The sequence below is a fragment of the Acinonyx jubatus genome, chromosome B4 (assembly GCF_027475565.1).
Source record: "Acinonyx jubatus isolate Ajub_Pintada_27869175 chromosome B4, VMU_Ajub_asm_v1.0, whole genome shotgun sequence".
NCBI classification, from domain to species: Eukaryota; Metazoa; Chordata; class Mammalia; order Carnivora; family Felidae; genus Acinonyx; species Acinonyx jubatus.
Window position 1 is genome coordinate 57,336,105 of NC_069387.1, and position 14,791 is coordinate 57,350,895.

General features: G+C 39.0%; 1 protein-coding gene across 4 annotated transcripts in view; it reads right to left on the reverse strand.

Moving 5' to 3' along the window:
• The window catches only part of KRAS (KRAS proto-oncogene, GTPase), a 40,125-nt gene extending 25,955 nt beyond the window's left edge, over window positions 1–14,170 (reverse strand). For 3 of the 4 annotated variants that reach the window (XM_027035764.2, XM_027035766.2, XM_053226024.1), the window contains exons 1-2: window positions 14,022–14,156; window positions 10,061–10,182 (exon numbers count right to left, since the gene is read on the reverse strand). In XM_027035764.2, coding sequence (XP_026891565.1) covers window positions 10,061–10,171 — 111 coding nt within the window. In that variant the 5' untranslated portion in view covers window positions 10,172–10,182; window positions 14,022–14,156. Of the gene's footprint in view, window positions 1–10,060; window positions 10,183–14,021 lie in introns of all 4 variants that reach the window. The other variant, XM_027035763.2, reaches the window with a different exon arrangement.
• Window positions 14,171–14,791: the final 621 nt, after the last annotated feature.

A 14,791-nucleotide genomic window follows, 5' to 3' on the forward strand; every position in this document is an offset into this window, starting at 1 on the left:
GGGACACTTACAAAAATATCTAGTAAGTATCATATATTATGCCAGGAATTCTAAAGTTTTGGACCTCAAAGAGCTAGGACTGCTAGAAGAGATATGATATACAGACAATTAAAACTCAGTGAAATAAATGCAATGCCATGTGCTGGACAAAGCACAATGGTGGCGCACAGGAAGAAGAGATCAACTCTGCTTGTATGAATTAAGAAAGACCAGCGGCTCCAGGCAGCAAGGAGCAAAGAGAATGCATAGAAACATGAAACACATGTTGAGTACATGGAACCAAGATGTTCAATACAACTTTAACTTAGAGGAATTACTGGTAAGTAGAAGTGAAACTCCACAATCAAGAGGTCAGCTTATGGAGGGTCTTGTCTGCCACATCAAGGAATTTTGAACTCTATCTTATACTAAATTACTGGAAGGTTTTTAAGTAGAAAGGAAAATCAGAGTTAGATTATGAAAAATTATAGAAAGGAACCAGGTTGGAGGCTAGGAGTGTTAAGAAAGTATTACAAGAAATGACAGAACCTGAACACAGAAACAACACTATAGATGGAGAAGACTAAATAGTTTTGAGAACTATTTAATGGGTAAAATTGGCAGAACTACCCTCATACATTGCTGGTGGGAATGTAAATATTGCAACCACTGTGGAAGAGTCTGACAGCTGTTGAAACAGTTAAACATAAAGATACCACATGACTCAGCAATTCTACTTCCAGGTATATACCCAAGAGAACTGAAAATATATATTCACACACAAAAGTGTACACCAATGTTTACAGCAACATTATTCAAAATAGCCAAAAAGAGGAAACAATCTAAATGCCCATGAACTAATTGATTAACAAAGTATGGTAATATCCACACAACAGAATATTATTCAGCCATAAAAAGGAATAAAGTATTGAACCATGTGATAACATGGATGGACCTTGAAAACATTACACTACACGAAAGAAACCCAAACACAAAAGGCCACATATTGTATGATTCTGATTTTATGAAATATTCAGAATAGGAAAATCCACAGAGAAAGTAAATTAGTTGTGGCCAGCAGCTAGCAGGAGAAGGGACTAAGGAGTGACGGCTAATGGGTATTGGGCTTCTTTTTGGGGTGACAAAAATGTTATGGTCATATAACTTCGTGAATATACTAAAAACCACTGAACTGTATATTTTAAAAGGATGAATTTAGGCTGTATGAATAATATCTCAATTTTTTTAATGGCAGTTTACTGACTGGGCATAGGAACCGAAGGGGAAGACTAGAGGAAAAGATGAGTTCAATCTGGGGCATGTCAAATTCCCTACGCTTATGGGTTTGACCCGGAGGCAGCTTGATATAGAGATCTGATGCTCAGGACAGAAATCTAGGCCAGAAATAGGCTAGGCTATGGGCAGCCGCAGAACTTCACTAAGTTCTAGTGTGAGTGTCGACAAACTACCTAATGTCTCACATACTCACATACTCTAAGCCATTGTCCTTCAGCAGTAAAAGTAGGTAAATAATAACATACAGGACTTTGTATACAGGTTAGGATTAAAAACTATGAAACTCCTTTATAAAATGAAAAGTGCTATAAAAAGGGTAACTATATGCTTTTATAGATTACATTATACATGCTATTAAAGGCCAAAAAGGTCAGGGGGCAGGCCACTGGCTACTAGGAACTATATGGCAACAGCAGTATCCTGTTTTTATAAGATCACTGAACATCTACACTTGGGACTACTTTTTGCAAAACTGGTCACCGTATTTCAAAATACATATAATCGAGCTGGGGCAAGCTCCAGGGAAGGAAAGCTAAAACTATGAAGATGACAAAGGATCTCTGTTTTGATTAGGGTTCTCATGACAGAATTTTTGATGAAGACATTGATTGATTACAAGTAAAAATAAAGAAAACAAACGTTTTTCTACTAAGTGAGGAATACTTAAAATGATGAGAATGTTGAATCTTAGCTTAAGACTAGAGAGAATAAAAGGTGCACTACTTCCAAGAGATAAAGCTGGTTCAAAAATCTGAATAAACCCAAGGAAAATTTGCATAACAGATTTTGAAAATAAAGATACAATAAGCATACACCTGTAATCTATTGAAGTCATGTGGCATCTTGCCATAAATTATCACTTGATGCCAAGGACAGAATGTGAAGCAGGACCAATCACAGATCCAATCTTAATAATTACAAATGCCAATATAATTTTCATGTTCTGTATTATATATCTCTCAGCTATTCTTTAACTGGCCTAGTACCAATTTCATTATCCAAGATACATCTGCATTATCCAATGTGTTGAATCTTTTAAAAAAAGAAAGTAAATTATGAAGTAATTTAAAGGTATCCACCATGTTAGTGACTTTTCTCCCTCAAAAATGAATATTTATTTTCCCTTCTCTAGTATATGCTCATTTTAAAAAACCAAATATTACAGAGAATGAGTCTGGCTTAACTCCTACCACATTTTCTATACATATCCACATTGCTTTTACATACTATATGGAATCACACTCTATACAATATACTATGATGCAGCTTTCATTTACACAATGGGTAATTTTCAACGACAGTACATACAGATCTACCTAATCTTTTTGACAACTGTATAATACAATTTGTATAGATATACCATAATTTATTTTACCCATTCCCTACTGGTAACCTGTAGATTATTTCCACTTTTAAAAATCATAAACAACACTGCAATAAACATTACCATGTATTATACATCTTAAACATTTATCCAATCGAATCCTTGGGATAAATTCCTAGAGGAGAAACTACTTAGTCAAAGAACATGCAGTTTACATTTTGATACATACTGCCAAACTGACCTCCAGGAAGTTTATCACAAGGTACACTCCACTACCTCATAAGGAGTACGTACACTTGCCTACGCACTCTTCCCAGCACCCCTAACATTATAATCTTAGCCAATATCAAAGTAAAAAATGTTATTTATTGTTTGAACTTGTATTTCTATATTAATGAGGTATCTATGTCATTCATTTTACTTTATTTATTTTTGATGGATAGGTTGGCTATTTATATCCTTAGCCTCTTTTTATTCCGATTGGGTGTTTGCTTTTTTCTAATTTATATATGAGAGCTTCCTGATTGATATATGATGCAAATCCTTTTCTCAGGTTTCCGTGTATTTTTGTTAATGATGTCTTAATTTTCATGTACCCAAACTGCTCCATCTTTTCCTAAATGTTTTCCTAAATGGTTTAAGATAGTTTGAAAACAAAAAGGATCCTACTTTTCTCAATGGAGAAAAATATTTAATCCCAATACCGCAAATATAAAAGCTAACCGAATGTTAATTCACTCAACCTGTTTTACTTAAAATAATACTGCAAGAGGGGCACCTGGGTGGCTCAGTTGGTTGAGCGCCCGACTTTGGCTCAGGTCATGATCTCACGGTTCGTTGAGTTTGAGCCCCACATCAGTCTCACTGCTGTCAGCCTGTCAGCGCAGAGCTTGCTTCAGATCCTCTGCCCCCTCTCTCTACCCCCACCCCCAAAATAATAATACTGCAAGAACCAGGATTTAAGATTGGTATTATTTCATTTCAACAGCTGTCGGATATAGAAAACAGTAAAATTTATACAAGGTAGAAACAGAACCTCTCACCATGGGAGAAATAAAATTAACGGAGGAAGGTGAGGAAGAATGAACTCATGATTTTTAAATAAATATATTCCTCAGAAGGGTCTAGAAGCAGTGACACCCCAGCAGCAATAAATAATACCTAACATCTAGGTCTTTTTTTTTTTTTTTTTTAAAGTAATCTCTATTCTCAACGTGGGGCTCAAACTCTGACCCCAAGATCAAGAGCTGCATGCTCTACCAACTGAGTCAGCCAGACGCCACTCCAACATCTAGGTCTTAATTTCTAAGTACCACTCCCCACTAAAAGGAATTAGGACACTTTGGACAAAAGGCTGAATCCACACTGAAGACAGGAAAGTACAAGGTGAACCTAGCACACTGTGCCAGAAAATGAAGAGCTCAGAATCTTATAAGAGACATGTCAATGGATACAGAGGCCAACTTGAAAGGGCCATATCAAAACAAATTTGAGATCATATCAAAAGGGCCATATCAAAAACAAATTTGAGATCAAAACCAATAACTACAGTAGTAGACTTTAACACATTGAATACAAAAAGAATCCAGGCATCCACACTAATACAAATAAGAAAAAAACAAATAAGGAGACAGAAGAGAAAAGAGAGAGCCCTTATTTATGGTAGATTGTCAACTAATAAATGTAGAAGTAATAATAGGGTTATAAGATGATCTACTATTTTGCAACCACTATGGTAGTAATTTATTCTGGCAAGAATTATCAGTTGATGCTATATCCCACTGAGTGCAAGTATGTTGGGAGAATAGGATACTTATAGTCCCAAAGCATCTCCCCACAGGGTACATATTAAAGAAAAAGAAGATACCTTTACAGAGAGAAAACTGATAGACATCACCTTAACCAAATCAATGTAGCCTGTTTAAGGGTAACAGGTATTCATTGTGCTACTTTCCCACAGTCTGAAAAATTTCAAAATAAGAAGTTGAAAAATTACCTAACATAAGCACTGTGTCCCTACTTAATCCTCTCAAATATTTTATTTTTACTACCCATTTATACTAATTCTATTAAGATTACAATACAACTATTCCATAAACCTATGCACTCTTTGACAATATAGTTAAAAGAGATGCAAGAAATCTAATGCCCTCCTAAAGCACAAAGCTTAAATTAAAGCTCCAAATTAAACAGAATGAGGATCATTATCTAGAAGCACTGCTCTTCAAAATAGATCTAAGACCAATAAGCTTCATGAAGGCAGCGAGATCTGGTCCCTTTTGCTCAATGTATCTCCAGCCCCAAGGAAGCCTGCATGGTACAGAGTGGGCACTGAACAATAATCATGGAATTAAGGAATTAGGTGCATTGTTAAGAACAGAATCTTAAGAGATGTCAAATCATAAAAACATTTTTTTCCTTTCACTTACTTCCATTACCAACTTTCACTGTATATCTGTAAAGCTTTGTATTTATAAAAATCCAGTTGTTGGACCAAAAGAAGTTGGAATAAAACATATCTGATAATTTTTAACATTAACATCTAAATAAGCAGTTATTATTATTAAGTAAATATTTATTCTTAAATTGACCTAAACAGAGCCTGAATTTTATGTTACTTTATTTTAAAAATCAGGTGCTTACAACTATTCCCCAGTACTATAAAAATCTACAAAATGTGAACTTTCACAATTCGCCACTTTACAAATGCCCTTAACACCCATGTAGCACATCACTAGGCTTTGAACTGTAGTGTAGCTCCTGTGTGCATGAAGAAATTCAGAGTTAAAGTGCCACTTTTTACTCCCTCAAAGTAATGTCAGTGTTAACAACCGACCACCCTATTTTCTCCTTCACTGCCACATTTCCTTTCTTAGTTAAAAATAATTCACCTACATATTTCATTAGTGAAACCTAACTCATCCACATAGTAGTCTTAATATTAGCAGAGAATAAAGGTGATATTTTAAACTTTAAAAAATTAATCATATAAAATAAGACTTAAAAAAAATTATGGGGCACCTGGGTGGCTCGGATGGTTGAGCGTCCAACTCTTGATTTCAGCTCAGGTCATGATCCCAGGGTCATGGGATCAAGCCCCATGTCCGGCTCCACATGGAATGTGGAGCCTGCTTAAGATTCTCTCTCTCTGACCCTCTCTCCCACTCATGCTTGTTCTCTCACTCTCTCTCCCCCCCAAAAAGAAAAAGTGACCTTTTAAAAAATTAAATTTTATTTATTTAAAAAATAATAAATAAAAGTTACATGGTTATAAATTGATTTTGCCCACAGTTTAAACAGGAAAAATAAAAAATAAAGTTGGTATTTCATTGTTATTTATAATGAAGGTGAATAAATTGACCAGTAGAGGGCACTCACTTGGAAAGGGGGAAAGCTGGCCAAAGCTCTGAAGAAAAATGCATGTACAAAATTGCTGTCTACCTTATTTTAAAAACGTTTTAACAGAACACTAGAATAAGCTAATACACTATTAGTTTAGAAAAGGTAAAGTTTAAATCTGTGTTATGTTAGTATATCTAATGTAAATCTTATTCAGAGACTTGAATTTGACAAAGAGATCTTTAACACATGGGAGTGTCTCAACCTCAGCACTTCTGTCACTTGGAGCCAGATAATTTGCTGTGGGAGCTGTCTCTGCACTGTAGGAAGTTTAACAGCATCCCTGCCTCCACCTCTAGATCACAGATGCCAGGAGCAGTCCCCCTTCTCAAGTTGTGACAATCAAAAATATCTCTAGGTATTGCCAAATGTCCCCTGGGAAGCAAGTCACCCACCCCTCATTGATAACTCCTGATACATATGTATAAAACCAGAAAAATAACAGTCGACAACATTATCCAACGCTTTTCCCACATCACTCTTCAATATTGGCTTAATGTTATAAATGTTCTCTCTATAATGCCTTATTCAGCAAGTAAAATAAATTCTGTAATTAATATAAAAAATAGAAAAAATATTAAAAAATAGAAAAACTGATAACTCTTGGTGAATAAATACTCCACAGCTCAGAGCTCTAAAGATAGAACAAATCAATCCAATCATGAATCCATCTTCCTGAGTAGGAAACCTTCATCCAAAGCAGGGCATAATACTTAGACTAAATTCCAAGTGTCACATTAACAGAAGAATGGAAATGTCAATGAATTACAGCCTGGAAAAAAATACTTCTCTCTACATCTATTTTTACTAGCATATTATATCCAGTAGACACATAATATATATTTGCTAATCGATCAAATGATCATTCTGGTCTCAATGTCTATAACTACTCGTATTTTTTTTAAAACAAGATTTTTCTCCTTCTACCAAATTTTACCTTGGAAAACACATTTTAGAGAATGTGTTTTGATAAAAGTGATCTCTAAACTATAAAAGCTTATGTTATTTCTAGCCTGGTATTGTGCTTGGAAATTGCTTTGACTTTTTAATATTCCTGTATCACTAACAATGACTTCATTATCTCTGGAACTCTTTGGTGAACTTCACACAAGATAAAGGTAAAATGTTTCAGAACAGTAAAGTTAATTATCATGTGCATAGCCTCAAATACAAATGTACTCTCTGCATCACAACTGTCTAATTCTATGTCATATCACTGCCATTAAGATGCCATTGGATAGTGTGCTAAGTTCAAATTTTGGTATATTGATAAATCTGAATCAGCCTCCAATATTAAATATCTTCCTAGCTTAAAGACTAATTTTTCATTTTTAAAGTTATATACAAGGGTACAGTGGAAATCTCACTTAACTTGGTCTCAGAAAACTTAAAATTCCATTACTTACTAGCTAAGTATCCTCAGGCAAATTACAACCTCTCAGAGACCATTTTTATCTATAAAACGAATCAATAACCACCTTCTTCTTCTTCTTCTAGTATAAATCTCTGTAAATTCTAAACCACCAGAATATGGTATTCTTTAATTTTTTTAAAATTTATTTCCATTTGTTTTAGTGCAGGAACACAAATGAGAATTCCAAATGTGCAGTCCATGTCCTGTCTCATTTTCTCTCTGACCTACAATATTCACCAATCAAATCCTAACTGCAGTAGTGATATCCCCACATCTCCTTTTTAACTTTTTACAAAAATATCAAGTCAGCATTTTTGCTTAACTACTATTTATTAAAATAAGCTACTAAATTATCTTGTCTTTCTTGTATATGAACTACTCCAAGAATTTAATTTGTAATTTGGGAGACAAGAGACAATCTCAGATAGCTTTCCCCAGATGGCTAACCTCAGGAGGGAATGTCAAAGTTTCAAAGTTCACAGGTAATCAATGCTTCCCAGAGTTAAGTCTTCTGGTTTGGCAGAAATCATAATCAGAATTATGGGTTTGAATTTATAAACTTTTTCTACTTTCATCCAAAATAAAGAATTAATTTTTGGTTTTATTTATTTTAGATTTATATCATACTTTAACAATTTTGACAGAAAGGCTTCCTAACATGTTTTACCACATTATCTTGTACAGCATTCATGACCTCTGACAGGAAACAGAATGTAATGGAATTCCTCAGATTTTCAGAGAAGATGGAGGGCACTTCTGCTAAAATCATCTTCCAAAATCCCAGGAAAACTTCCGTGTTTAACCTGAATTCTATTAAAACTTCCTTTTACCTCTGATTTAAATGGAGTATGTCAAGTAAGCTTGGTTTTAGAATTGAGTGAACTATTTAATCTCCTCGAAGAAAAAGAGAAAACACAATCAAACCATCATACAGCACTGAACTAACTTGTCAAGAGAAAATATAGAAGACTACAATACAGGTGGTCCACTTCAGTTAGACTCTTTCCCTTTACTTGTACCAAATAAAAGCTGGCTCAGTTTAAATCAAATCTTTGCAAATAAGCATTATTTCTCCTTTTCTCTTCTGCGGTACCAAAAATATTTGACATTTTCCTCATGAAGTTATCTAATCAATCCTCAAAGTTCTAAGTGCATAACATCTTGCCAAGGCCACCAATGCCCTCAGAATCTACCTCAATGCAGTCAAAGTGTTTCTTGAACACATCACACGGCACAGTCCCTTAACAGGACATCTTAACCTGTTCTAGATTCCACAGCCAGGGACTCAGAGAAAGTACTGGGAAATTTTTCAGAGCTGATTAAAAAATTGGTATGATCTGCAGATCCAGAATAGAAAGCTAAGGGATTAGGACTGCCTAACATGGGGTAAAGAAGTCTAAGAAATAATCTAACAGCGTAAGTCTATTTCAAAGACAAGGTGATACATTTATTTCCATCTCCACTGATGTTACAGTTAACATGAATATTCAGATTATGTATAAAATATGCTCATAATTACATTCTGGAAGTGAGTGAACAAGGACAGTTATGTGCCATCCCCTCCTGTAGGTCTTTAGGATTAAATAAATCCTTATCTGCTTGAGATAATTTGAGTATAGTGCTGCCAGAAGGCAGTAGGAATACTCCATGACCTCTCTCAAGGTCTCTTGCAGGCCTTTATTCTATTATTTTGCTCTTGGCCTATATTTTGGCAATTTTTCATGAAATTAATTTTAAAAATATTCATTAATCAATTTGTAATAAAAGCAATTCTAAAATTTCCTTGAGTAAATTAAAAGAGAGCTGTGAAAGAAGGTAAGGATTGGATGGGGCGCCTGGGTGGCTCAGTCGATTGAGCATCTGACTTCAGCTCAGGTTATGATCTTGCAGTTTGTGGGTTCAACCCCTGCATCAGGCTCTGTGCCAACAGCTCAGAGCCTGGAGCCTGCTTTGGATTTTGTGTCTCCCTCTCTCTCTGCCCCTTCCCCACTCATGCTCTCTCTCTCTCTCTCAAGAATAAACATTAAAAAATTAAAAAAAAAAAAAAAAAGGTAAGGACTGGATGTGGTACCCTTCTATACGACCTGATGTAGATACAGATATAAATACACAAAAAAATGAGCATTTTAAAATTTATCATGTAGCTGTAGGTTCTCCACTACTTCAATGTGAAAAGAAAACCACTAATTAAGTGTTTGTTAAAAGCCAACCATCAAATGATTACATTTTCCCAGTACAATTCAACTGTAACTTCTACACATGACATAAAAATAGCAAAACAAACAAAACATAAAACAGCCACATTTTTTTTAATGACTATAAGGTAAGACGTAAATTCACATTTTTACCCTCTCATAAAACTCTGAAATACACTTATAATCAAAAAGCACATATACTAACATAGAGTGTACGTTATGTATCTTAATATTCTCTAGAGAGAAGAAAAGCCCTCCATATCTCTGGTTACATATATAACTTCACAATAAAGCCATGGAACCCAAGTACATTTTAGAAAACTTCGTAAAATCATTTTCAGTATAATTGCCCCACAATGAGTAGTCACAAAAAATGATCAGAGAAACCCTTTCTTTGTACCCAAAGAATGGGCCTGCACAAATCAATATGCATAATGTTAAAACAAAATTTACCTCTATTGTAGGATCATATTCATCCACAAAGTGATTCTGAATTAGCTGTATCGTCAAGGCACTCTTGCCTACGCCACCAGCTCCAACTACCACAAGTTTATATTCAGTCATTTTCAGCAGGCCTTATAATAAAAATAATGAAAATGTGACTAAATTAGAACATGTGGCTAATATAAATTAGAACATGAGGTTAACATAACCCACTCTACCAATACCTTTTAACGCAAATTCACCTTTGTATACAAAATTACTTCAAAATGCCTCACAAAATTCAATGATGAAAACTTCAGTTGACTACAGATAAGGGAGTGCTGTAACGAATTGCACTTTGCTTACAAACTCCCCCATCAACATCTGAGAAAAATGCATTCAGAGTACAAAGTTCTTTTATCTTATACTCAGGTTGCTCTATCTAAACAGCCAGTCTGCTGTTCTGTAGCAGTTAATGGCTCTCAAAGGAACATGCCATGACTTTACTCAGTACAAATGTCTATACCTGTGGACACACCCACACAAAGCTCCTTGACAGCTACCTCTACGCTGTTCCTAGTTGACTCTGGCCCCTAAGAGTTACAAGTGGATACGCTGAGGGCCTTAGTTGGAGCCCACAGCTATGGAAAACCTTTCAAAGCATCATCACAGCAGCCTCCTGAAGAGTGAGCAAGAGTCAGATGTGGGGTGAAGGGAAGACTGTCAAATAAAACTGGACTGTGTAGTGGAGAAATAAAAACCAAGACACTGAAGCAGATTTGGCAACATTTCAATCTGTAAGATATCCGCTGGGGAAAATAATGATGTAAAAACTAAAAGAACTTCAAGAACTTTGAACCATTCAGTATGGATGATTTCATCATCTGTCACATATATAATCATACATTAGTGCTGAAAAATAGCACTCCACACCAGAAAAATATAATCATACAAAATTTAAAGGTAAGCACTGCTTTTAACGAGAGGTATTTTAAAAGCTGTAAGTGAATACTTCTCGGTGACTTTCACTCCCTGCTACTGTACATAGTGCTCCAACAGTTGAAATAAATATTGGCAACTTGGAAGGCTGAGAGCACAAGACCAAAAATATTTTTTAATCAGCTGTTTCAAACTTCTTGAAATAAAATTATTTAATTTTACCTCCTTTCCCCCAATAACTACATGTTATTAAAAATAAGGAATGAACTGCAGAAAGAATGGCAGCAAATAAGCAGTAATGATAGGATAGGTAGTTCTAAACTAATGAATGTGCAAATATAAACACTATACATACATGCAGAATCCTATTAACTGAAGACCAAGAATTATCCAAATAGGCACTCCCCCACCCCCCAAAAAAGATAATATGGTTTCCAAATGGTAACATACTAACCGCCTCCTTAGCTATTCCTGAGCCCTCTCACAAAGAACAGTTAGCCTAGACAACTGTTATAGTACAGAATGTTATAGTACAGCCCCTGGCCTACTCTGTGCCGCCTAGCCTTGTTCTTGTCTAGGGCCACCTTGGGAACCTCTACAAGCATGCATCTTATCCTGTTTGCTCCCACTTTTTATTCCAAATATAGGCCATAAGGAATGGGGAACAATGAGGAGAATCACACCAAAATGTATACTCTAGCTCCCTGCCTACCCTACCCCCTAAAACAATTTGGATAGGCTAGAACAGTAGTTCTCAAACTGCAGTCCAGGAATCCAGCAGCATTCCTCAAACTTTCTGGGGGTCCAAGAGATCAAAACTAATAATACTAATAACATTACTACTACTACAACGTTATTTACCCTTTCCACTCTTATTCTTTAACAAAGGTAGTTTTCCAAATAGGATCACAATAGAGTGAGCGCATAAGCAGATATGCAGATGTCTTTTATTAAGCAATATAGTTAAAGAGATTAGCAAAAACGTGAAACAATGCCACTATTCTAATGTTCCTGTTTGTTTTGAAAAATAGTTTTCATGAAAATGCTATTATGTTACCAAGTAATAGGCTTATTATTTCTATTTATAATGCATTAATCAATTTTTTAAATTCTCATTTGTACTATGGTACACATAGACATATCCTATATTGGGACCTTCAATAATTTTCGAGAGTATAAGGTGTCCTTGCAACTAAAAAGTTTGCTAGTCTAGGAGATACTGTAGGCAGACACCGGATTAGAGCTTAGCTGTGTGAATTCTGAGACACACACACACCTTCTGGTATACATGTTTGTGTAGCTGTTGTTTCTGGAAAAAAAAAAAATATCCCTGAATTGATTTTAGAAACCAAATAATATTTAAATCCACTAGAGAGAACTGTGTTCCCAAGGAGTCTTACTGAAGATCATAAGCAAAACAGAGCCCCTTCACCCAAAGCTAAAATAGCTGTGAAGGGGTGGAAGTGGGACCAGAGCCCAACATTTTGTTAAGGGGGAAAAAAATTCAATTTTGTCAGAAACCTGAATTATCCTCTCATCTGTGGTCTCTTAAAATCAAGTATGCCTGTGGATGGCTAAAAAGTAACAAAGTAAACAGTACTGATATCAACCACATTTGATGTCTATAGTCTACCACTGCAGACTGGCCGAGTCAGCGTTTTGGACCTTAGTCACCTAAGAGTGACATCACTCATATGGTTGATTCTAAGATGATGATTAGGAACAGAATTTTTCCCTTTGTAATTTCTTTTTAAATGATTTTTTCCCATTACCAATAAAATATGTATATTGTGTAAAAATTAGAAAATGCCTTCCTGTTCTTAACCCTTGTTTTGATAAACGTCAAGATTTAAGAGAGCCAGTTTAGGACTTCAGCTACAGCATGCACATGCCTAAGAGTATTTCGGGCAGTTGGCTGGAAGATTGCTACAATTAACTCCTCTGGCAAGTCAGTCCAAAAAAAAAAATGTGTGAGTGCTATTTAGGAGTACTGTAATAACTCTTGGGATGGGGGTCAAATTTGTAAGGATGAGGGTAATCTACAAGAATAGGAGAAAGGACAAGAACAGGCAAATTAAACTTTAAGTGTGATTGTAGCTATTGCTGTCTACACTCAACTAGCAAGGAAAAAGCCCTGCTTCAGCTCTGCGGGTTTTCTGAGTGTGTTTTAACTTGACAAAGCAAAACAGACCTTCTGGGATTAACTTTTCCTTTTCACTTAAGTCACAGGCTTTACGTTGTAGGGTGTTGGCCACCTGTTCTTCCACCACCATCTCTACCTCCACCTCCTCCTTTGTGGCCACAGTAATGTCACAGCCCATACATGGGGGAGGGGAGCAGTCAGGAACTCGGCTGCAGATGCATTTTTTCCAAACACAATAACCACAAACAGTGGTCTCTAAGCACTCTCCTAGGCTCTTCCAAAACGTGACCTCCCCTATTACTCATATACCCCCCTACACACTGTTAAGGACCACTATCCGTCCAGTCTGCGCTCGAGGGAGAAGTTTATACCTTCGTCCTAGAGATGCTAGATGCAGCAGAGAAGGCAGTAACGAGGCAGCCTAGTGCTGGGAAGGGAGGAAGAGGTGCGGGAGCGAAGGGAGAGAAGAGACAGACAGAGAGAGGGAAGGACGACGAGGGGGAGGGGAGATTGGAGCGCATCGGGAGTAACCTCCACCGCACCCGACCGCCCCGAGGGGCAGCTCGCCCAGCCCGCGAGTTTCTCCCCGGCCGCCTCCAGCCGAGGCTCTCGGGGAGGAGGAAGGAAGGGGTTCCCCGTCCAGGAAGCAGCACAAGCGGCGGCCGCCTCTAGCCTCACCCTCCTCAGCCCCGCACCGCCCATTCCTCATTCCCCGCGTCGCCGCGTCCCTGTGCCTCCCCCTGCAGCCACCCCCACCCCGTCCGCCCGCCCGCTGGGGCTCAGCGCCCGCGCCCCCTCCCCGCCCCTCCGGGGACCCCTAATTCATTCACTCGCCGCCGGCCCCGCCCGGCGCCGGCGAGGAGGGTCGGGACCGGGGCAGGGGCCCAGGAGGGGTGGTCCGCTCCATACCTCTCTCCCGCACCTGGGAGCCGCCGAGCCTCTGGCCCCCGCCGCCGCCTTCAGTGCCTGCGCTGCGCTCGCTCCCAGTCCGAAATGGCGGGGGCCGGGAGTACTGGCCGGGCAGCCGCCACCGCCGCCGCCGCCGCCACCGCCGCCGCCGCCGCTGTGCCTCCGCCGCCGCGGCCGCCGCCTAGGGAAATCGAGCTCCGAGCTCACCGATGAGTTCGGGGCCGGGCGGCCGCAGAGGGCAGAGCGCAGAGCTATCGATGCGCGCGGCGCTCGATTCCTCTTCAGACCGGCGTGCGGGGAGGGAGCTGCTGAGGGCGGTGTGGGAAGAGGGAAGCGAGGGAGCCTGCGAGCGCCGCCGGGGAGAGGGAGGGGGCCGGGCCGGCGGCGGAGCAGCGGGGGCCGGGCCGGTGGGGGAAGGAGGTGGCGGGCGGCGGTGGGTGGGGGAGCCGGGCCGGCCGAGCAGGGGGGGTCTGGGCGGCGCCTCGGCGGGGCGGGGAGGAGGCACCGCCGGACCCACGCGGCGGCCGGCCTCCGGGCTTTCGCCGCAGAGTCCAGCCCGCAACCGCAGACTCGGACCCGGGCCGGCGCGCAGTGGGCTACCCTGCCGCACCCTCTCGGGTCTACTCGGACAAGCTTCGGAAAATCCAGCGCCCCTCGGGGTCGGCTGCACTCGTGCACGTTCATTTACTGTCATTTACTGCAAGTAAATAAACATGCAGTCACCAAATGTGGGAGGCGACTTCGGTGACTTAGGGAGACATCAGGCAGAC